This window comes from Mesoplodon mirus (assembly GCF_964341445.2).
Source record: "Mesoplodon mirus genome assembly, chromosome: 13".
In the NCBI taxonomy this organism is placed as follows: domain Eukaryota; kingdom Metazoa; phylum Chordata; class Mammalia; order Artiodactyla; family Ziphiidae; genus Mesoplodon; species Mesoplodon mirus.
The window spans coordinates 77,486,656-77,510,793 of NC_138989.1; the positions used below are offsets into that span (position 1 = coordinate 77,486,656).

The 24,138-nt window shown below is 45.0% G+C and overlaps 1 protein-coding gene across 3 annotated transcripts in view; it reads right to left on the reverse strand.

The window, feature by feature from the left end:
- KDSR (3-ketodihydrosphingosine reductase) overlaps positions 1 to 22,980 on the reverse strand; it is a 35,907-nt gene extending 12,927 nt beyond the window's left edge. For 2 of the 3 annotated variants that reach the window (XM_082640757.1, XM_082640758.1), the window contains exons 1-6: positions 22,751 to 22,980; positions 17,664 to 17,753; positions 15,619 to 15,675; positions 10,298 to 10,363; positions 10,010 to 10,105; positions 4,182 to 4,373 (exon numbers count right to left, since the gene is read on the reverse strand). In XM_082640757.1, the coding sequence (XP_082496883.1) occupies positions 4,182 to 4,373; positions 10,010 to 10,105; positions 10,298 to 10,363; positions 15,619 to 15,675; positions 17,664 to 17,753; positions 22,751 to 22,858 (609 nt within the window). In that variant the 5' untranslated portion in view covers positions 22,859 to 22,980. The remainder of the gene's footprint in view (positions 1 to 4,181; positions 4,374 to 10,009; positions 10,106 to 10,297; positions 10,364 to 15,618; positions 15,676 to 17,663; positions 17,754 to 22,750) is intronic. The other variant, XM_082640756.1, reaches the window with a different exon arrangement.
- Positions 22,981 to 24,138: the final 1,158 nt, after the last annotated feature.

The window sequence follows — 24,138 nt, forward strand, 5'->3', positions numbered from 1 at the left end:
TTGTCAGGGTTGGGAGAAACCAGTCCAATCCCTGGAGGGTACCAGGGTACTGGGACCCTCCCTACAATCATGGAGCCAAATGACTCTCTCAACCTATGGCTGGATACCTCCAGTGGCTAGTAACCTAACCGCTGTATTTATTTATCCAACAAATACTTACCGCGTTAACTACTATGCCCTCGTGGAGCTTAGAGTCCCCTGAAACTCTTGGTCAAATAATTTGTTAAAATCTATACAAACTATATCTACAACCTTCCTTTAATCGACTAATCCCATAACCCCAGCAGAAAAGGAAATGAGGTTAGTTTGGCTTCACTGGTTCTTGCTAAGACAAGTGCTGACTCCTCAAGACCACTTCTGCTAAGAACTCATAAGCCAGGACGGATTCCCATTTACGTAGCCCCTGTCTGCGTTTCCTGTTCTGCTCACTGACCATTGTCTCCCCCACTGCTCTGCCTTAGTCCCCTCCTGTTCCCATTCCCTCCCTTCTACTTGGCCTCATTCTCAATCAGAAAGACGCCCTCCTTGCTCAAGAACTGGCTTATTACCAAAATTATCTCACCTAAGGTGTGCTCTTCTTCATGCCATCAAAGCAAAGGCATGGGGGCTGAAAAAAGGATTACCGCTGTTGACATGAAGCTCCAGAACTTAAGCTTCGGCTTACTTGTGGGCCATGGCGGGAAAGGACAGGGTTGGGGGGCGGGGCATGAGGCCAAGGGAAATAGAAAGGGGGATGCCTAGTTTTCTTTTGCTTGGTCTCTGCTACCACCACATCTTTGGCTACACCCCACCTCAGAAGTCTGCTTTCCAAAAAGATCAACTTCTAAAATCTTTAAATGATGTATTTGTACCTAAAAGACTGAGTCAAAAAAGGACGACCCCCAAAAAAAGCCAACAAAGCATTCTTTCAAATTTAGTCATTGTATGTAAAACATTGCTAGGTCCAACTTTAGTCTGGGGGTCAAGGGCTGGGGTGGAGAGAAAGATTTAAGAGTTCATTAAACCAAAAAAGAATGATCAACAGCACTTAGAGTCTGACTAAGTCTAGAAGGTTTCATTCACAAAAACACAAAAATCACCTTGGCCAAACAGACCAAATGATCCAGGTTTCAAAAACACAGGATAGGCTTGGATAAGTTTGTAAGGAAACAATTGTTTTGATGCAAGTTCTGCTATGAACAAACTAGATTTTGATTACTGAATCTACTTCCCCTCAAACCTACTTTCCATGTACATGTTTAGTTTTAGTTTTGTTTTTTTTTAAATAAATTTATTTATTTATATATTTTTGGCTGCGTTGGGTTTTCGTTGCTGCGTGCAGGCTTTCTTTAGTTGCAGTGCGCGGGCTCCTCTTTGCGGTAGCTTCTCTTGTTGCAGAGCACGGGCTCTAGGCGCTCGGGCTCAGTAGCTGTGGCACATGGGCTCTAGAGCGCAGGCTCAGTAGTTGTGGCGCACGGGCTTGGTTGCTCCGCGGCATGTGGGATCTTCCCGGACCAGGGCTCGAACCCGTGTCCCCTGCCTTGGTAGGCGGATTCTTAACCACTGCACCACTAGGGAAGTCCCTAGTTTTTGTTTATGTGAGGGCATTTTTAATGGAGTCCAAGTACGGAGCGAAGTCAAGCTGACCAGCAAGTCCAGACCGGCCACTTGCAGCCTGTAAATCACACGTGTCATCAGGAGGCTTCAGGGACTCGTCTAGACTAGCAGCTCCTGTCTTTTCCCTCTGCTTTATTAACATCTTTCTACCCGAAATGAAACCAGGCCACCCGGATCATACACTTTGCCCTACATGAGTGAATCCTGAAGTCGTTCTGCAAGACAAGACTCGGGGACAAAAAGCCCTCATGCACAGACCTTTCAATTCCAAACTATCCCTTCTCCTACTGGGTTTCTGAGACCGACGAGAAGGGGTGAGGCAACCCCTGACCTGAAATATAGACACGTTACAGAGGCAGACAGGGAGCCAAAAGGCAGAACCAGAAGGCATGGACTTTGTTACTACTTCCATCACAGAGTAATGACGTGGCTCTGAGCAACCCAGTGGCTTTACTGAAGACTCAGTTTTATTATCTAGAAGGTGGCATAACAACATCTGCCTCGTATATTTCACAAAACTGTTATAAAAATAAGACGGTTATTCATAAAGGGACTTTTCAAAGTAAAAACTGCAAGAGAAATACCGGTGTTCTTGTTGGAAATTTCACAGGCATACGTGCCCCAATGGCTAAGCATATATGACAATGACCTGTTATTGATTAAGAGTATCAAGGACATTGATGACAATGAAATTTGTGGCTGGTTCCTTTGGGATGAGAACAGTATAGTCTACCAGTCCCTAAGTGGCAGGTCGGGATTCTGTCACTGACCCGAGAACACGTCTGCACTGCATTGCTCATCCAATATCTGGGCAGTGTGGCACTCTGCCATGTACCATCAAGGGCTCTTCTGGGGGCTCTCTGAATCAGGGGTCAGCAAGCTATGGCCCTTTGCCTGTGTTTTTACTGGCACATAGCCACACCCGTTCATTTAAATCTTGCACAAGGCTGCTTTCCTGCTATCCCAAGAGATGTGAGTAGCTGCAATAGGCACCATCTAGCCCTCAAAGGCTAAAATATTTACTCTCTGGCCCTTTACAGGAAAAAAATTTATCCACCCTTGATCTTAATCATTAAATGGGATTCTCAAATCACACTCTTACTATAAGAGGATTGGCCACAGTGAAGTTTCCTGTGGGCTTCTTAACATCGTGATGTAGTGTTATATTTCAGTATACAGCTGACCCTTGAACAACGTGGAGGTCAGGGGCGCCGACTCCCTGCGCAATCGAATTCCACGTATAACTTTCCAGGAGGCCCTCCGCACCCACAGAGCTGCATCCACGGATTCAACCAACCTCAGATCATGAGGAACTACAGTCTTTATTGAAAGAAATCCACAAATAAGTGGGCCTGCGCAGTTCAAACTTGTGATGTTCAAGGTCAACTGTATATAGAAATAGAAAGAATTTTACCTTAAAAAGTACGTGATTTTGGAAAGATACATGCGATGCTCTCTAAGCATCCCCATGCGACAACAATGCAGAAGTCTACTTCACGCAGCTGAGGAGGAAGGTTATACACATCTGACAAGTGCTTATTTTATGCTAATCCTAACCACATCCTCCTTCCACAAGGTGTTCTATTCACTGTGAAGATAAAACGCACTCCCATTCATCAATATTTCTTTAGGATATTAAAATGTGAGTATCAGGAAAGCCAAATGCAACTTTTAGCTTCTCATTTTTACCAACAAGGAAACTGAGATCAAGTTAAATGAATCTGTCTTAAAAGCTGAGAGCTACACAGTAGCTCTTTCTTCAAACACGTTAGTTTTATCAGTCAGTCATAAAGGACAGATCCTTTTGTTAAAGGAGTGTCTTTAAAAATGTTAAAGAACCACAACAACAAAAAGTTAAAGAATAAAATATCTTACAGATACTCACAAGTATTAGGCCAGTAAAGGCACACCTCATTTTATTATGCTTTGCTTTACTGTGCATTACAGATATTGCATTTTTTACAAGTTGAAGGTCTGTGACAACCCTGCACTGAGCAAGCCTATTGGCAACATTTTTCCAATAGCATTTTGCAATAGCAGTTCGTGTTTCTAAGACACATTTTGGTAATTCTCCCAACATTGCAAACTTTTTCATTATTATTATATTTGTTATGGTGACTGAGATCAGTGATCTTTGATGTTATTACTAAGACTCACTAAAGGCTCAGGTGATGGTTAACGTTTCTTAGCAATAAAGTATTTTTAAATTAAGGAATGAATGTACATTGTTTCTTTAGACATAATGCTATGCACTCTTAATGGACCACAGTACTGTGTAAACATGGCTTTTATATGCACTGGGAAACCAAACAATTCATGTGACTCGCCTTATTGCGATATTCACTTTATTGCATCCGGAACCGAACCCACAAAATCTCTGAGGTATGCCTGTAATGCTACGAAGATGGTAGCGGTGCTGTGTATTAAATTTTTATGCAATGAAAAGCATGTTAACTGCAAAGTTCAGGGGTTGTGTCAATTCTCCTTCACTAATGCCAAATCTAATTTCATACAATGACACATGTAAGGAAGGTACAGACTAAAGGGGAACATCTATTGCTGGGCTGACTGAAGACAGCTCTTACCTCCATCTGCAAAGCTTCCGCCAATCCCCTGATGGCAAACTTGGATGAAGAGTAGGCTGTGAAACCAAACAAGCCCAACTGCCCTGCCTGGGAGGACACGAAGACAATTCTGCCCACGCGGCGTTCCTTCATGGTGGTGATCACCGCTCGGCTGGGGTACACGCTGCCCAGGTAGTTGACGCTCATTAATCTCTGCAGGGAACAAAGAGGCCACAAGAACTAAGCAAGGTCAACACCCCAAGGCTGCATCCCACGGGCATCCTGCCTTCTCACCAAGTCTGAGCTCGTCAGTGGAGCCCAAGTGACTGGGAGCTCAGCCGATCTGCTGAACGAATGAAGGCCTAATGATCCTGGAAGTGACCGTGACACACAGGACCTACCACTGGGAGCCTATTTCAATCTAGCCTTACATTCTCACAATGACAGCACTTACATCTTTGCTGAAGACTGGTCAAAATTAGTCTTCTCCTTATAAAAAGTACACTGAGTGTTGCAGGTAACACTTTTCGAGAAACAGTTTTGAGGTAAGAGCTTCTAAGTATTTCCAGCCCTATTAGTTCTAAGTGACAGAAAGACCACAAAGAGACGAGGACCGGGGTTGACAGCAGGGACTGTGGTGTAAAGCCTGGGCTCTACCATTTACTGCCTATTTGATGATGAACAGAAAAGTCAGACACTCTACTTATTTCCTCAGTGAAAACAGGGTTAATATGGGTGTGATCTCACAGGGCTGCAGCAAGGATTGAAAGAGGAAACACAAGGCAAGCGCCTGCACAGCCCCTGACCTGCAGCAATTACTCAATAAATGTCGGCTCTTATATTATGATGGGTAAGAACTCACAGAGGCACCAGGATCTACTTTCCCCTCATCCTGGGAACTCTTAAAAACCTTACATTTTCAACCTGAAAGTCTCAGGATACTGCATTACAATGTTTCTATATTAAAAGTCTTGTAAAAATACTAGATCTATCACCATGTGAAACCAAACACTTCATCGGGAAACTTTAAGTCCATCATGAAATGTTAACTCAACAGCATTAAGTAACTTTTAGAAACAATGACCAGAAACACCAGCAGGCCAGGGGGAAATACTTAGTTTAAAAAAAGCAGAGGGCAGGGCTTCCCTGGTGGCACAGTGGTTGAGAGTCCGCCTGCCAATGCAGGCAGGGGATGTGGGTTCATGCCCCGGTCCGGGAAGATCCCACATGCCGCGCAGCGTCTGGGCCCGTGAGCCATGGCCGCTGAGCCTGCGTGTCCAGAGCCTATGCTCTGCAACGGGACAGGCCACGACAATGAGGGGCCCGTGTACCGCAAAAAAAAAAAAAAAAGAAAAAGAAAAGCAGAGGGCAAACGGTATTTACACTGTGACTGCAACTATTTTGAATATTAAATAAAAGTACACGTGCACAGGTACAAAACCAAAGAAATGTAGAAAATTGTAAGTGATTATGTTAGGATTCTGGGATTCCCATTTTTCCCCCCAAATGTTTTTTATATCATTATGTTGGTTTGACAAAAAAAGGAGGCATACTGAACCCATGTGTAAACCTTAGCTCCCTTCAGAGACCCCACTAAAATCTCCATAGAGATTTTTTTCAAGGCAAGAATCCACATGAGCAAAGAAAATAGCAGCAATGACATTTTGGAAGTTGAAAAGAATGACGAGTGAGAACTAACCTGGCAGAAAGCTGAATGCGAGGTGAGGAGAAGACAAACTAAAAAGGAAGATTAAACCACAAAAGCCCCAAAAGGCTCATGCAGCACCAAGTGCCTCTGGGGGCAGGAGGGCAGGCATGGGGCTGGAGGACAGGAATATAGAGTAAGAGTCTGTTTAAAAAAGTCAGATAGACAAACCCACCCACCATCACAATCAGAGATTTCAGTACCCCACTTTCAATAATTGACAGAACAAGCAGACACAAATCAGTAAGGAGACAGAAGACCTGAACAATGTTATCGACCAACTGGACCTAATCGACACTGATCGAACACTCCACCCAAAACAGCACAATACCATCAACCCTCAGTATCCATGGACGATTGGTTTCAGGACCCCCCCCCCAACCTAGATACCAAAATCTGCAAATGCTCAAGTCCCTCATATAAAATGGCATGGTACAGTCTGCTGTCTGCATCCTCGGATATGGGGGGCTGACCCTATATATTCTTTTCAAGTGCACATGGAACGGCTATAAGATAAACTATATTCTGGGCTATAAAGCAAGCCTCAATAAATTCAAAAGGATACAAAGTATGTTTGCTGACCACAATGGAATTCAACTGGAAATCAAAAAGAGAAAGATTTCTGGAAAATCCCCCAAATATTTAAAAACTAAGTAACGCTTCTAAATAACCCAAGGGTCAAAGTGAAAATGGAAATTATACAATATTTTTAACTGAATGAAAGTGAAAATACAACTTATCAAAATTTGTAGGATGCTAACGCAGAACTTAGGTGGAAATCCACAGCACTAAATATCTGTGTTAGAAAAGGGAAAAAGCCTTAAATGGATGACTCAGCTTCTGCCTAAAGAAACTATAAAAAGAAGAGCAACTTAAAACAAAAGTAAGCAGAAAAAAAAGAAATAATACAAATAAAAGGAAATACATGAAATAGAAAACAAAAAAAAACCAACAGAAAAATCAATAAAGCCAAAAGCTGGTTGTTGAGAAGATCAACAAAATTGATAAATCTGTAGTCATACTGGTAGGAAGGAGAAAGAACACAAATTATCAATATCAAAAATGAGAGAGGTGACATCACTACAAACCCTACGGACGTTAAAATAGTAAGGGAATATGATGAATAACTTTTGTCAGTAAATTCAATGACGTAGATGAAATGGACAAATTCCTTAAAAGAGACAAGCTACCAAAGGTCACTCCAAAAGAAATAGATAAGAAGATATAGATGTAGCCCTACATCTGTTAAAGAAACTAAAGTTAGAAACCTTCCCACAAAGGAAACCTCAGGCTTCACTGGTGAATTCTACCAAACCTTTAAAAAAGAATAAATGGCCTGCGAAGGAGATGCCCTCTGCAGCACGGTGGCCTCCTGCCTCCTCTCAGGGCAGCCAGGGGCAGAGGGGTGATGGCCAGAGACGGCGGGGCCCACAGCAAACAATCCCTGGAACGAGGCCCTGTCACTGGAATAGAGCAACAGGTTTGGGGTTAACCAGCCTTCCTCTTTAAAGCCCAGTCCTTTCGGAGGTGAGGCCAATTCCAACATCCCCTGTCAGCTGCTTAAGCCCCTGCACCGTGCTGGCCTCTGTTCTCACCACCCTCACTCCACGGTGACCCCCGCCGGCACCTCCATCCACTTCCGACATCACCAACCCTTGTCTTAATCATCCTGACAGTCCTAAAAGTCTCCTGACACGGCAGGCAGAAAGAGCCTCTAAAAGCTGCGATGCAGATCTCACTACTCCCTTGCCTGGCTTAAACCCCTTCAGAGGTTTTCAACTGAAATCTAAAGTGGCCCCATCCCACATGCCCAGGGCTCAGGAAGCTCTGGCCTCCTGGCCTCCCAGTCAAGCTCCTGGAGTTTGCCCGGCCCTTTCCACCTCGGGGCCCCTGCGGCCACTGGCTCTCCGGACTGATCTCCTTCTTGGTGTCTCTGCGCCTGTCCTTCGGGTCACCTCCCACACTGTGTAAAAGAGCCTCCTCTTTTCCTTTCCCATTTCCTTTCCCCCAAGTATCAACACTTAGCACATCTGTAATCACACTGCTGATCCGCTGGATCCTGCCTGGTCTGTCCCACCTTAGCTGGGCCAAGGCTTTATTCTCTTGCTCACCACAGCATCCCCGGGCCCTAGAATGACACTCGATTCACTAGAGGCTTTCTCGAATATTTGTGGGTTGAATGAATAAAAGACGAAGGACATTAATATTTACACACAGCTACCCTGAGCTGAGCATCATGCACCCAATTATGCTGCTTCATCCTCATAGCCCTGGGAGCCGTACGTCCCATTCACAGAGATGGAGGCCGAGGACGGAGGCAAACCTGAGGCCAGAAGGAAAAGGAACGGTTTGCCCGAGATCACAGTTAGTAAATGGTTCGACTTGAAACCAGTTGTGCTAAGATTTAAAACTGGTTTAGTCTGATGCCAAAGGCCAGCTTTTTTCCTACTGTCCCATGCTGCTGGGGACAGGGCAACAAATAGTCTCTGTGCGTGGGTACTGGGGTGGGTGGGAAAGAAATCGATGGCTTTTCTAAACGCAAGTGAGAGAGAATGAGAGACAGACAGACAGAAGGAAGGAGAGAGTGTGATGGAGACTGAAGGCTGAGAATAAAGTGAGTTTTTAAAAAAAGATTAGATTTGTGCTTTCTTTTTATATCTCAGCATGCTGCATATTCTATACATGTATTTTACTTCTTCCTTCATCTCACCTGCTTCACGTGTTCTCCTTGTCATTGATAGCCACACACAGTCACCTGGTCTTTTTTTGGGCCGTACCGAGTGGCACGCAGGATCTTAGTTCCCTGACCAGGGATCGAACCCGCACCCCCTGCAGTGGAAGCACGGAGTCTTAACTACTGGACCGCCAGGGAAGTCCCACACAGTCACCTGGTCTTATACTCTTAGTTCCTTCTATTCTTCTCAGTTATAAATCCCCACAAATCATTCACTCCATTACCTGCGGACTTCCACCAGACACACAGACAGAAACAATCCCTCCCTTTCTGTCCCTAGACACACCCCACGTCCTGAGGTCTTAGCCTTACAACTAGGCATTTATTTATTACAGCCACGTAACTACTTACACCTCGATCCTCTTTGCCGTCCACAGCCGGTCAAGGTGAGTCTGATGATTCTCCCTTTATAGCATCTTTCACGCACACACGCATGCAAACACGCATGTATGCACGCACACATACTCCTCTTTCGCTGGCCACCTCTGAAGTCTTTCCCCTCATCATTTCATACCTAGACTACAACTACTTCCCACAACTGATTTTTTACACAGCTGTTGAGAAAATCTTCAAAATCTCCCTGTCAATACTTAGAGATAAAGGCCTACAGGTCAAGACAACTATCTTTTATGCCAAGTTGATAAAGGAGCCTTAAGACGCTAGAGTCCCCACTAAGGTATCCCTCTGCTTCCGTCTCCATCTGGACTCGCCTAGCTCACCTAATCACAGAGTTTACGGTGCTTTTCCCACAGTCTGCCAGAAGCAAGATGTCTAAACTGCTGCTCTTGGAGTCTCCTCTTCCTTAAGAGGAGGATGCATTTTAACTTCAGAGCAAATCATTCAAAACCCATGGCTACCGGGAAGGCTCTAGAGACCAGTAAGAAAGAGATGGTTGATGCAATGTCAACAAAAGAAAAACAAGTTTTGCACCTAAGAAAGCCTTCAAATCTGATGTGCGTTTCTTTGGCTGACCTTCTTAAAAACGTAAGTATGAATATGACGCATTATCTTTGTCTCTTGGTTTCAAAACTCTATAGAGTCTGCTCTTCACCTTTTTTGGGTTTTCATTGTTAAAGACACTGATACTTGACAAGAAAATCCAGCCTCTCTTGGCGTACAAAGAGCTCTCTTGATGATATGACCTCAGTGAATCAACACAGTAATCTGTGTCAGGTTGGAGGTTTCATTCCCATTTTACAGCTGAGGAAACCAAGGTCCAGAGACTTGTCTCAACTTCTAAGGCTGGATGGTCACTGTGACTAAAATCTTGTCCATCCTCTAGTTTTCTCCAGCTTCTGTTAAATCTGAACGCGTTTCACCTATTTCATTCAGAAAGCCTTTAGCTAGGAAGGAGTCCTCCCTTTTAGTGCGTGGGCCACCCCAATGAGGAAAAAACAAATTTTTACTTACTTCAAAAGTACTAACTTCAAGATCTTCAAATTTTCCTGCAAGCGACATTCCTGCGCAGTTTACAAGCATGTCCACTGGGCCCAGTTTCTCTTGTGCCTGGAAAAATGTATCAGAGTGAGCATTAGGAAAGAGAAGAAAAGAATCCCTTAGTAGCTCATCAATGCCAATAGATAAAATCTATAAAACTATTAAATCTACAAGGAAGATACGTCAACTCCAAGCCACACACCAAAATGGCAAACCAATCGAAAGGCGAGCGGATTAATTCCAATTAACCCAACCTCTTACTTGTTTTATGACATTCTCTACTTGGCTATAGTCTTGAGATACATCAACTGATATACAAAGCACCACCTGTTAGACAGAGAAAAAAATAATCAAAGCTATGCAGGGGTCTGAAACCACCTTTAAAAGAACTTTTTTTTTTTTTTTTAATTAAAGGCAATTTTTTTCCAATAGATAAGGAGTCCAGTTTTGGAGGTACAGATTGCAGGGTTTGAAATCTGCTGACAATGCAATTAGGAGAGGCAAATGGGGTGGGGGGAGCACTTTCTTGAAGAAAACCCGTTTGAGCAAACTCAGAAGAATGTTTTAAGAAATGCTCGTTGGGGGCTTCCCTGGTGGCGCAGTGGTTGAGAGTCCGCCTGCCGATGCAGGGGACACGGGTTCGTGCCCCGGTCCGGGCAGATCCCACATGCCGTGGAGCGGCTGCGCCCGTGAGCCATGGCCACTGAGCCTGCGCGTCCGGAGCCTGTGCTCCGCAACGGGAGAGGCCACAACAGTGAGAGGTCCACATACAGCCAAAAAAAAAAAAAAAAAAAAAAGAAATGCTCGTTGGAGGGTACAGACTTTCAGGTGGAAGATGAATAAGTTTTGGGGATCAAATGCCCAGCACAGTGACTACTGGTATTAATACTGTACTGTAGACTTGTAATCTGCTAAGAGAGTAGGTCTGAAGTGTTTTCACCACACACACAAAAGCGGTAACTACGTGACGTGTTGGCCGTGTTAATCCACTTGTTTGCAGTCATTATTACACAGTGTAAACATATATTAAATCGTCATGTTGCAGACCTTAAATATATACAATTTTTGTCTATGTATGCCTCACTAAAGCTAGAAAGAGAAATGTAAAAACTCTCCTTTTAAAATGCAACTAGCCTATAGTGACAGAAAGTACATCACAAGCCACGTGCACCCAGGAGTAGAGGGAGAAACGGGGTGCAGTGGGGCAGGGCAAACTCCAGGGGTGATGGCAATGCTTTGTGTCTGGATTTCAGGGGTGGTTTCACAAGCATTTATGGATACATCAGTCAAAAGCCATCCAACTGAACTCTTTAAATTGGTGTGGTTTATTGTACACAAATCCTACCTCAATAAAGTGGTCAAAAAATAATAGCAAACTTAATAAATACGTTTAAAAAAATACTCCTCTTGGAGCCATATCAGAGCTATCACTGCCCTCTTGGGATTCAATACCAGTAGGTGGAATAAAGAGATAAGTCAACAGGTTCTACTCCCAGAAGCCTCCTTAGTCCAGCCGGGCTGGGAGGCTAAGCTGGTGGCATCGTCTTACTAGGCCAAGGGCAGATCTGGGCCTGTGGGAGCCGAGGGGGAACCAAGTCACATTTGGTTCACTCTGAGGTTTGCTTGAGGTCCCTGACTCTGGACTGACCTGCCATTTACAGATGTTCTAGATGAGGGGTCACCAAGCGGAGTGCAAGCCCACCTAGTACAAACCTGGCCATGTTTAGGGATGCACAGCACAGAGGGATGGTGGGAAGAGCTCAGCCATTTAGTCTTTGAAAAGGAAGGGAGGGAGGGAGGGAGGGAGGGGAAAAGGGGGAAAAAGCATGTATCTCGGTGCTTACTTTGTTTGGGGAATGTATGTATTTATTTATCTATCTATCCATTTATTTATTTGGCTGCGCTGGGTCTTAGTTGCAGCATGTGGGATCTTTATTAGTCGCGGCATGCCTGTGGGATCTAGTTCCCTCACCAGGGATTGAACCCGGGCCCCCTGCATTGGGAGTGTGGAGTCTTAGCCACTGGACCACCAGGGAAGCCCTTCGGTGCTTACTTTGATAGAAATTTATGAAATAGAAATTAAGAACACTAATGGGGACAGTGAGCTACTGGGTTTTTTTTGTTTTTTTTTTGCGGTACACGGGCCTCTCACTGTTGTGGCCTCTCCCATTGTGGAGCACAGGCTCCAGACGCGCAGGCTCAGCGGCCATGGCTCACGGGCCCAGCCGCTCCGCGGCATGTGGGATCTTCCCGGACCGGGGCACGAACCCGCGTCCCCTACATCAGCAGGCGGACTCTCAACCACTGTGCCACCAGGGAAGCCCAAGCTACTGTTTTAACTTTCCTTTTCAGACAATGTTTTCAAATCAGAGCTTAGGCCTCTGACATAGGAAAGGTTCTATGTTCCCAGGGAGGTCACTGAGAGAAGCAGAAGGGTGTTTGCAGTTTCTCAGCCTTTCCATGGTTTCCTCCCTGTTGAGACTGGCCGTCGAGCTAAGAGGAAGACAGAGCGCGTGTGTACGGAAGGGTGCACACACCCACGATATGCACCCAGGTGCAGTTGCACGTCCAGGGCCGTGTGATGTGGTGGGAAGAACAGGCACAGCACTGGGGAAGCCGGGTTCCAATCCCGTCCCTTCACTCACCAGCCGAGCGGAACCCAAGACGTCTGCAGTGGTCTCACCTGTACAGTAACAGTGTCACAGGCTAGTGACGAGCAAGATCCCTTCCAGCTCTAAGAAGCCACGATGTGAGAAGTGAGGCCAAAGGGTTGGATAAAAAGAGCCCCATTCCCTTAGGACTGATACATCAGGCAGGAAGTTGTATTTAATGCAAGAAGGAACCCCATGCTAATGGTCTAAATTCCTATGAAAAGGAAACAAGCCCCTTCGCAAACGTAACCTGGAATATTCCAGACTAGCGAGCTTGGCCTTGAATTTTATCCCATCATCATACAGAAGACATTTTTTAAAAAAGAGAGTAGGGGGGCTTCCCTGGTGGCGCAGTGGTTGAGAGTCTGCCTGCCGATGCAGGGGACACGGGTTCGTGCCCCGGTCTGGGAAGATCCCACATGTCGCGGAGTGGCTGGGCCCGTGAGCCATGGCCGCTGAGCCTGCGCGTCTGGAGCCTGTGCTCCACAACAGGAGAGGCCACAACAGTGAGAGGCCCGCGTACCGCAAAAAAAAAAAAAACCCAAAACAACAAAAAAAAGAGAGTAGGAATCATACAATTAATTTTAAACATGTCTTTTCATACAGTATTAGATCATTTACTGTGAATAAAACCTATACCACAGGTCAGTGACATTTCAAAAAAAATGTTTACAAACTACCAGGAAAAAGAATGCCCCCAGGGCACTGCTTTTGCTAAGAGGAGTAACAAGCCAGCTCTGGGCCCAGTGGCAGGATCAGGCTCCCACTTGCCCAGCCCAGCCCGGATAATCTTCGCCTTCCTTGATGTGCAAGTCAAGAACTTTCCACATGACCTGAAGACCTCTGACAGATGAAGGAGTGTGAATAACAAGGAAGAGCCCAGAGCAGAGATGGTGCTAGCAGCAGGCGGGACTGGCCTTCAGCCAGGACATTTCAGATCTGTGGTTCTGGATGATGTTTCATTCTCTATCAGAAGTTACATTTTTTATATTTAAAAAAACAAAAAACTGGGGAGATTTGCTGAGCTGGCAGCTTTCCAATGTTTGTGGGCTTCAGAGAAGGAGATACAGGCAGAGGCCACGGTACTAGAGAAAAACTCACATAGGTGCACAAAGAGAGGTGGATGAGGATTTTTATGTGCAGCACAGAATGCAAAAGAAAAAAAAATACAAACAGCCAACAAGAGGCAACAGATTAAATAAACGATGGGGTGCTCAATAGTATGCCACAGCAGTTTTAAAAGATGAGGCCGACTTATTTATATTGACATGCGAAGTTCTCTAATATATTCTCGTGGGAAGAAAAGAGGCAATTAAAACTACAGTGAAACACCATTTAAAACTCATCAGAAAGGCAAAAATTAGAAAGTCTGCCAATACCAAGTGTTGACAAAGAGTCAACGACCACTACTGGTGAGAGTGTAAACACTTTGGTGATGCATACGCTCAACTCAGCAATTCCATTTCTAGGTATATTCCATTCTTGCACAAGTGCACAAAGGGATAAACTTTAGTCATAGCAAGAAACAAAGCAAACTAACAAAAAAACTGGAAACAACCTAAGTATCCAACCAACAGTAGAACTGATGAATGGAAGGTAGTCTATACAGACAAGAAAACACTAGACAGCAGGAAAAAAAAAAGAAGAATGAACTACTACTTTAAGCAGCAACAGAGAGGAATTTGAACAATAGTATCAGGTGAAGAAATAAAGTTGCATGAGAGTACACAAAAAATGATGTCATATAAACCTAGAGGGAGAAAGTAGGTTAGTGATTGCCTAGGGCTAGGAGGGGGCTGGGAGAGAACAAGCAGTGACTGTAAATGAATACGGACTTTCTTTATGGGATGATGAAAGCATTCTACAATTGATCCTGGTGATAACTGTGCAACTTTGTGGATAAGCGAAAAACCACTGAACTGTACACCTTAAATCAGTGAACGTTATGGTATGTGAATTATATCGCAATAAAGCTATCAAAATAAGAATGATGCCATAAAGTTCAAAAAGAAGCAGAAGTGGGACTTCCCTGGTGGCGCAGTGGTTAAGAATCCGCCTGCCAATGCAGGGCACACGGGTTCGAGCCCTGGTCCAGGAAGATCCCACATGCCGCAGAGCAACTAAGCCCATGCACCACAACTACTGAGCCTGCGGTCTAGAGCCCATGAGCTACTACTGAAGCCCGTGTGCCTAGAGACTGTGTTCCGCAACAAGAGAAGCCACTGCAATGAGAACCCCAGGCACCTCAACAAAGAGTAGCCCCCGCTCACCGCAACAAAGACCCGACGCAGCCAAAAATAAATAAATTAAAAAAAAAAAAAAAAGAAGCAGAAGTAAATAATACTCTTCTCAGCATCCCATGCATTTACGGTCAAATTATTTTTAAAGAGCAATGGAAGAAGTAACACAAAAATCAAGCCGGGGGTTGCCTCTAGGAATGAGACAGGAAGATGAGGCCGATGGGGGGAACGGAGGAGCCTTCAGGGGCCCTGGTAAATGCCGTTTCTTAAGCTGGTGATGAGTGTGTGGCTATCAATTTATTATTATGTTTTATACTAAAATACATATTGTATAATATACATACCATTTTATTCGTCAAAAATTCCACAACCAAAAAAAAAATTTAATACCTCCTTCCCCTTAAGTTAATTTAAATAATTGAAATGAAATCATTTTCTAGGAAAGCATTCTGGTATTTGGTCACTTGTGTGTGTATGTGTGTTAGAGTCTATACATTGTTTTTGGTAATAACATGAAATCCTAGACAATTCAAACAATTTCATCTTTTTAAAGACAGCCTAATATGTATTTTAATTAGGAAACGCTTACGTGCTTTCAATGAACTATTCACAGTTGAAGTACCTCTTCTTTTCCTCTGCACACCTGTGTTGATTAGTATAGAAAATGCGTCATGAGGACAGTGATTTTTACCTGTTTATCATTAATAGAGTGTTTTTCGATTTCTTTCTTTGCCTGCAACAGTTTGTCCTGAAAGTAACAGAGAACAATTAGTTCTACTGATTGTCTATTTGTCCACTTGTTTGTTTAAAAGGAGAGAAAAAGCCATTAGTTGTACAAGAATTTATTAAATGCCAAAAAACACGCAGGACAGCACCCATATTGCAGAGCTATGGTGGACACATAGCTGTAAAGTATGCTAAGCTATGGCTAAGTGGAAGCAAGTTTTTAAATTCATTGCAGAGAAAGATAATAATAAAAATTAATGAACCTCAAAATCCCTGTTATCAGTATTAATTGCTAAGGGTCACCCTATCAATTCTAATAAATGTTTTAATTTGACGTTACTTAGATATAAAACAAGAACAACCATACTGATATGCAGTGCTTCCCAAACTTAAGGGTACATGTGATTCCATGTCAAGAATGCTTTCCTACGAGATCATCCAATGTTTTCCTCCTCTACTAAAAAAGCAAATATAGTCAAAATCAGTTTTTAGACGGACTAGGTAAACCTATGCCTGGATACTCTCAAAGATACTCTGAGGACAAGCAAAGCTAACCCATGTAATTGTGTAATTCTTCCAAGGTCTCAATTCTGCTTGTTTTAGTCATTTTCAAAAAGACAGAGATCGGTTTACAGTGCCTTAATTGGCTATAAAAGCTGAAATTTAAATACATCATGACAGCAGAGAAGAACAAAAGGAGGGGGGAATCCTTCTGAAAGACAAGTGGGTTTTCTAAACAACAATGTGCCTATAATAAAATTATATTACTCTATTAATAAAGATGTACACCACCTGACTTTACCAAAATCAGAACAGAAAATTACATTAGAAAATAAAGACTTTCTCAGTGCCAGAAGGCTCATTCACCTCCAGCAATGCCAGGACCACAGAATGAGCTTCTGAGCACCTGAAATGCTGGCCTCCCTGCCTCGTTTTTCATCTGCCTTTTGTCAAATATCAGCATTGTCTAAATCGCACAAAATGCCATTTTATCACAGTCGTGTTTTCAGTCACGGAAGGTGGTTTCAATGCCAAAGCAGATGCGTTGTGGGAGGGGTCAGGGGATAAATAAAAGGTAGCTAATTCCGCCTTTCTTCATTTTTAAAAGAAATGATGGACGCCCAAGCCTAATTCTGTGTCATTATTTACACATCTCCCCTGGGTCCTCCGTGACCTGCCATCCCCACTGGGCCCTGCTCAGCTGAGCACCCCTACCTGGCAGCCACCACACTACCGCCCTCCTTATTCACAGGTGAAGCCAAAATCCCCAATCAACGATGCCGCCCTGGAGCGCCCACTCTCTCCATCATCCCTCCCTTCATTTCTTCATCCAACAAAGATGTCTGGAGCACCCACTGTGATCCAAGCAATGGGCAGGACAGCCGTGGTCCTTCCCCCGCCCATAGAGCAAGGGGACGCCATGACTGCTCGTGGGAATACAGTGTCACTACTCTGGGCTCTGGCAAGAATAAGACACTTAAAAAAAAGAAAGAAAGAAAAAGAGACCTTGTGGTGACTCGGCACAGAAAGACACATGTTTTGCTAAACTGCTGGAGAAGAGTGAGATTCCCCTGCAGGGTCTGGGTTTCACTAGAGATGGAGATCATGTCATAAGCAAATTATAGAGAAACACCTACACGTCATCCTTCAGGACTCAGGAACCAGCCCCACGATGGCTGCTGTCGGCACCTCCGGGGAGGTGGCGGCCCCCCCGGCTTCCCGTGGCCAGGTGTGCGCTTAACTAGGTTTTGGCCACTCCTAGATCTGCAGTGTCCATGATATTGCCTAAGAGTTGCTGGCACTGAAAAAATATCTGTGGAACTAACCTGGCTTCAGCCAAGAAGTCTTTGTCCCAAATACAAGAAATAACCAGTGGTTCAGGAATCACACCTCCAACCACAGACGTGAGCGATTTCCCCACAGGTGTGAACACTGTGACGGTCGCATAGCCTCTGTGACTGATGTAATGATGAATTAGTAGGTGAATAGTAATGAACCTAGAAGACTTACCTCATTTCGTGCAACCAGAGTTATAAAAGCTCCTTGTTTATAGCACTCGATAGCAATGCATTTTCCGATGCCACTGGAGCCTCCTGTAACCTAAAAGCAAAAATTAAGAAATCTTAGCACTTGAAATTTCCCTTCTGTGGGAAGTTTATCTAAAATAACTATGATGGGCTCTAAAACCCAACCTACAGGAACTAAATCTTCAGCTAGTGTAGCATCTTCATCCCAGACCTAATGAATGGAGTTTAAGTGCAAACATGGAAAGATTACACTGTCAGCCGGGCCTGCATTGTTTCCAGTACTGAGCTATCAACTTCACACCTATGATATTTTTCTGAGTTCACTGTGGCGGGGGGGCAGGGGACAAGAGGGGGAAGTGCCCTGTACATCTAGCTAATTCGAAAAGACACATGCACCCCTATGTTCACAGCAGCACTATTTACAATAGCCAAGACATGGAAACAACCTAAACATCCACGAATGGATAAAGATGTGGTATGTATATACAATGGAATACTACTCAGCCATAAAAAAGAAAGAAAGAATGCCATTTGCAGCAGCATGGATGGATGCAGAGATTATCATACAGAGTGAAGTAAGCCAGACAGAGAAAGACAAGTATCATATGATATCGCTATACATGGAATCTAAAATATGACACAAATGAATTTATCTATGAAACAGAAACAGACTCACAAACACAGAGAACAGACCTGTGGTTGCCAAGGGGGAGGGGGGTGGGGGAGGAATGGATTGGGAGTTTGGGATTAGCAGGTGCAAACTATTATATACAGAATGAATAAACAAGAAGGCCCTACTGTATGGCACAGGGAACTATATTCAATATTCTGTGATAAACCGTAATGGAAAAAAATATGAAAAATTTTGCTGTACAGCAGAAATTAACATCGTAAGTCAACTATACTTCAATAAAATAAATTAAGAAGTAAAAATAAAAAAAAAAACACTAGTCTGCCTTTGAGTCCAAATCCAAATGAACCATTTCTTTACTACACATCTCCTATGCATGACCAGCTCTACAGGAGATGAAAAGAATAATCACTTGCATATACTTATGATATTTTAAATGACTGCTTATTATAAAGTAACACATGGTCACATGGAAATACTGAAAAGTAAAGCTTGTCTTCTTGCACTAGTCTAACCCTCACCATCTATAGCTCAGCCATACTGGCTGTCTTTTGGTTCTATGCTCTCTCCAACCACAGGGTCTTTGCACATTCTATGTTCCCTTCCAGGAATGCCCTCCTCCCCTCTTTTCATCTAACTGGCATCGATTCACCCATTAAATCTCAGCTCTACCTCACCACCTCAGGAAAGCCTTCATGGACTGCCCTCTACCCCACCGCAACCCACTTTTCAGCATTGCATCCTTTTTTTTCTTTGCTTTACATCACTCCATAATCAAACAGCCATGCATTTACTTGTGTGATTATTTGATTCACAACCATCTCTTCCATTACCACCCCATAAACTCCATAAAAATACCAACTCTATTTTGGCTCCCCACTGTATTCCTAGCGCTTAGTACAGTGCCTGGCATATAGGAAGGACTCAATATATATTTTATTTAATAATACGAATGTAACATTATCTTTCTAGTCATTCTCCCTATACACATCATATAACATGGGCCAGGGGAGTGGGGGGCCTGGAGTTGTCAGGTGAGGGGGGAAAGCAAGTGTCAGAGAGGCATCTGTCCTTACACATTTTTGCACCTACTCTAAAAAACATTATTTTGTAATGTCTGAGGTTAAAAAACTAAAAGGCTTTACAATATTCCATTAAACGGCCATATCAAAACATATTTAACTATTTCCCTGTTGTTAGACATTTAGATTATTTCGAATATTTTACTGTTAGATATAAACCATGCTGTAAAGAACATCTCTGACCAATCGATCTCATGATTTTAAAATCATCATGACACCCTCCTACACAATGTACCTATGTCCATGGGACGACCCTACTTTCTCTTGAGCCTCAACTTCTCACTAATGAAGGGATTTCTTTGGGAAAATTAACCAATTATCTACCGGTTACTGTAAAAATATACCTGCTGCCCCAGCTAACAGTTGCCTCTGAGGACCTCTTTGCTATTGAAATATTTCATGGGTAGTTTTGGCTTATTAATTTTCACCAGATATTCCAATTCCATAGCAATTAGCAAGGTCCCTAAAAATGTCCTTGGCTGTTTCATGATGTGGCTCCTGCTGCCTAGAGGTCCCTCCACTCAACATCTCCCACAGCTGCATTTCCAAATCCTACCTAACTTGCAGAGGCCAGTTTCAATGTCTCCTCCTCCAAGAAATTTTTCTGGACTCTGTCCTGTGCTTTGCCTGTCACTTTCTACCTCATGCAGTTACTTCTGTACCTGCCTTATCTCCCTTACCAGACTCGAAGTTCCCCAACAACAAGCACCAAGTCCAAGTTATCTCCCTCATTCCTAGCACAGCACTTTGCATAAGCAGTTGCTAAATACTTGTCTACATTAATTTGCAAAATGGCGTACGATGCCATTTCCCTGAAAAAAAATACAGTGCCAAAAAAAACTTGTAAGTAAAATTTCCTTATTTGTTATTCAATGAATTGATAGAAGCTGAAGTGATGAGGTTATTGAGAAAATTTATATGCTCTAAAGTGCCATGTAGATGCTAGCTATTCTGATTATTGCTGGCTTTTCTTCTAGACTGTAATAGGTAAGCAAGCTATGTAAAATTACTGCACAGCAAAGGACAGGGTTACCCTTATAAGATTTGTCCATAAAAACAAGAATAAGACTTCAACTTTTGGGTCAGGGTTCATGGGAAACTGACCTTCTAGGCCAAGCCAGCTAATTCATAAAAGGTATCTAAGAATATACATAAGTCCATCTAGACTATGTTACTCTTGAATGGTATAAGAAAACATAAGAGATTTTCCTAATGGCTGAGAAAAATGGTAAATATGTATTGAGTTGCCCGGCCATGGGTAAATTGAGATGTGAGACCCTAAAGATAACAGTTTAATTCCTTTCTTTGTCACTCCCTCTTACTGTTCATTGCAAATATTGTTTTAAATGTTACTATCTCTTTATTCGCACCATATACCTGTTACTGAGGGCAAGAGAAGGGGTGCTTTGCTGCAAGGACAGCTGCTCCCACCCATCTCTCCAAAAGGGAGGACTTGATTTTCTAGTGCTCACCAAGTCAATTAAACAGCTTAAAAAAAAAAAAAAACAGCTGATTTAAATAAGTATATACTGTGTAAGACTTGCTGAATAGGTTTACCACTGTAATTAGAGAGATAACACTAGTTTATCAGAATCGCTCTAAAAACAAAACAAGTTATGACCTAAGCCTGCTCATGCTTCACCATCAGCAAGACATTCTAAACACCGGCCCCTTTTCTAACACGACTGGGTCTAGTCATAACAAATCTCAAGAAAAAAAAATTACACTTTCACTCTTTTTATGATATTAAAAAAGAAGACAGATGGTGACATCATGTGCATTATTCATGTATCCTCATATTATTTATAGTGGCATATTAAAACGGGATGGTGAAAATAAGAAATTCTTCGGAATCTACCCCAGGAGATGTGTTTATTATCTTATCTACAGCCCGCAGAAGCATGATGGGGCTGGTAGGACCAGAGTGAACATCAACTGAAAGTCCCTTCTTATAAACACTGAATGAAATTTTTCATTACTGCTTTGACTTTACATTTTTACAAGTTATGCTCTGCAAACACCACTTCTGAAAAACCCAACTTTTAAAGCCACGTTTTTGAGGCAGAAGTCTTCTTGCAGATGTGACACTTTCAGACTTTAGCATGATTGTAAAATTTTGCTCTTCTCTCCCTCTCTAATGAATTTACACTCACTTCCTCCTCTATCTTCCACATCAGAAATAGCAGGAGTTGGAAAAACACTAATAGTTTTATGAGAGAAATTAAAGAAAATATATGTTCCCATTCACAGACTCTGTCCCGATTTAAAGCACACTAAAAGCAATGACCATTCCATCCCATCCCAGTTCAGCGAACAGGCTCGGATTTTAGCGGAGACACTCATATGTCACCTCTGGCACCAGAAGGATTTGCACTGCCAGCTTAGTAACTAATTTTGCTTATTCATAACCTCCCGCCTCAATGTCCCCGGGGTTGTGAGAAAAGCAAGTAAGAAAACGGACCAGAAAGCCACAGCAAAATGAGACGTGCTGGGCGCAAGTAAGAAGGCATTCCCTCTGTTTAAGAAAGGTGCCCCGCCTGCAGAAAAGGGATCCTTGAAGACATGAGCTTCTGGTAAGAAACAACCCAAATCCATCCAGATCCCCTTCATTCCCAAAGCACTAACTAGCCGGGTCGTTCGGCTCATCCCTCGGACTCCAAAACGACGGCAGAGGATTGCACTGGGACAGCAGTCAGCCGACCCCAGGCTGAGCCCACAAGAGACAGGCAGTGTAGACTGGACAGAAGCGACCCAACACCGCTAGCCAGGACTGCCAGCCCACCACCGGGTTTAGAGCAATCCCGACCCCCCCGACCCCGCCAGGTGAGTCACTTCCTGGATTCCTTTGGCAACTGTCACTCGCACAGGCCACCTTCCAGTTCCCAGCTGCCTCGGCGGGTCCTGGAGGCTGGGACCCGGTTCACCGCTGCCCGCCTCCTTGCGACCCCGCCGGGACCGCGCGCCTCGCCCGGCGTCGCCACCGACCGCGGTGTCCTTGGCAAAGTTTCTCAGCCTCCCTGCTCTTCAGTTGACTCATCGGGAAACCCGAGGACAAAAATATCCCAGGGATGCCCCGGGGATTAACGAGCGCCTCCCGAGCCCCTGCAGTGCGGGGACCCAGCTCGCTGGCGCTGCCCGCGCCGCCCCGCTCTCCGGCCCCGGGAGGAGCCAGAGGCAGCGGAGGGCGGGTCCCCGAGGCCCTCCGAACAGAGAGTGCCGGGGCGGAGGGCGGCAAGTGACCCTCCATTTGGAGAAGGGGACGTCGGCGGCCCGGCCTGAGTCGCGGACCGGCGCGCCGGGGTTCGGGGCGACCGAGCGGGCCGGGAGGCGGCGGCGCAGCAACAGGAGGCCACTCACCACCACATGCGCCCCGGGCAGGGCGAGGGGCTTGGGGCTGATGAGCGGAGACACCATGTAGAGCAGCAGCACGAACGCCACGAGGAAGGCGGCCGCCAGCAGCAGCATCGCTCGGCCGAGGCCGGGGCCTGGGGCGGGCGGCGCAGGCACAGGCGCGCAGGGCTCGGCTGCGCCGGCGATCACGCGCGGCCGCGCGCAGTGGGAGCCCGGTGTTTGGGTTCGCGGCGCGGGGCGGGGCGGCGGCCGGAGGGGAAGAGGCGGAGCCTGCGAGGGGCGCGACCGCGGGGGGGTGGCGCTTCCAGTGGCCAGAGCGTCGCGGCCGCCGCCGGATTCAGCGGGGTGGCCTTTGGGTTCGCCGAGCTCAGAGCGTCGAGACGGGGTCCCGCACCCTCCGCCGGCGAGATGGGCTGCCTCGAGCGCGCAGCGGACGGGGCCCGGGCGGCGCCCCCCGGCGCGCCTCTGGGGGAAGCTCGCGGCTGGTGGCGAGGGTGCTGCTTAGGACCGCGGAGAGCGGGCGCCGGGCCTTCCCGAGCCGCGCTCCCGGGGGGCCGGGCCGCTCCGCGCCGTGGCTCCGGGTGCCGTCCGCCCGAGGCCGGAGGAGGCGTGTCGGAGCTTTCTAAGCCCCGGTTCCGGGATCTCGGCACCTCGTTAGTGTATGGAAGTCAGGGGATCGAGCTCTGAAATCCCGGGCTCCATTTCGTATTTTCTTGGCGTACTTAGAAAATGGTCACAGCCCACTTTCGCTTTGCAGAGGACCGGGAAAGCCTTAACATGGAGTTTTTTAAATCGCCCAGATCATTCAGTTTCGTTGAGCTCAGAGTTCATGTTCTTTACCAAGGCAGGGTTTAAAAAAGATAAAAAGCTTTTTGAGGTCTAATTTGCACACCAGCCAGTTGGCCCGTTTAAAGTGCATAGGTAATGGGTTTTGGTATCGTCAGGGCTGTGCAAGTGTCACCACTGTCAATTTTGGAACATTTAGTTACACCCCCCAGACGCGCACACAAATCGTTACCCGTTCATAGTCACTCCCCAGTTCCTCCCCATCCTGGCCCGGCCCTAGCTCATCACTCACTAATCTTTCTGGCTCTGTAGATTTGCCTATCCTGCCTATTTCATAGAAATGGAATTATAGAATGTGTAGCCTTTGTGTCTGGTTTCTTGCACTTAGCATAATGTTTTCAAGGTTCATCATGTGATACAATGTATCAGTACTTCATGCTTTTTATGACCAAATTATATTCCATTCTGTGGACACACCACATTTCATTTATCCATTCATCAATTGGTGGACCTTTAGGTTGTTTCCTTTTTTTTTTTTTTTTTTTTTGGTACGCGGGCCTCTCACTGTTGTGGCCTCTCCCGTTGCGGAGCACAGGCTCCGGACTCGC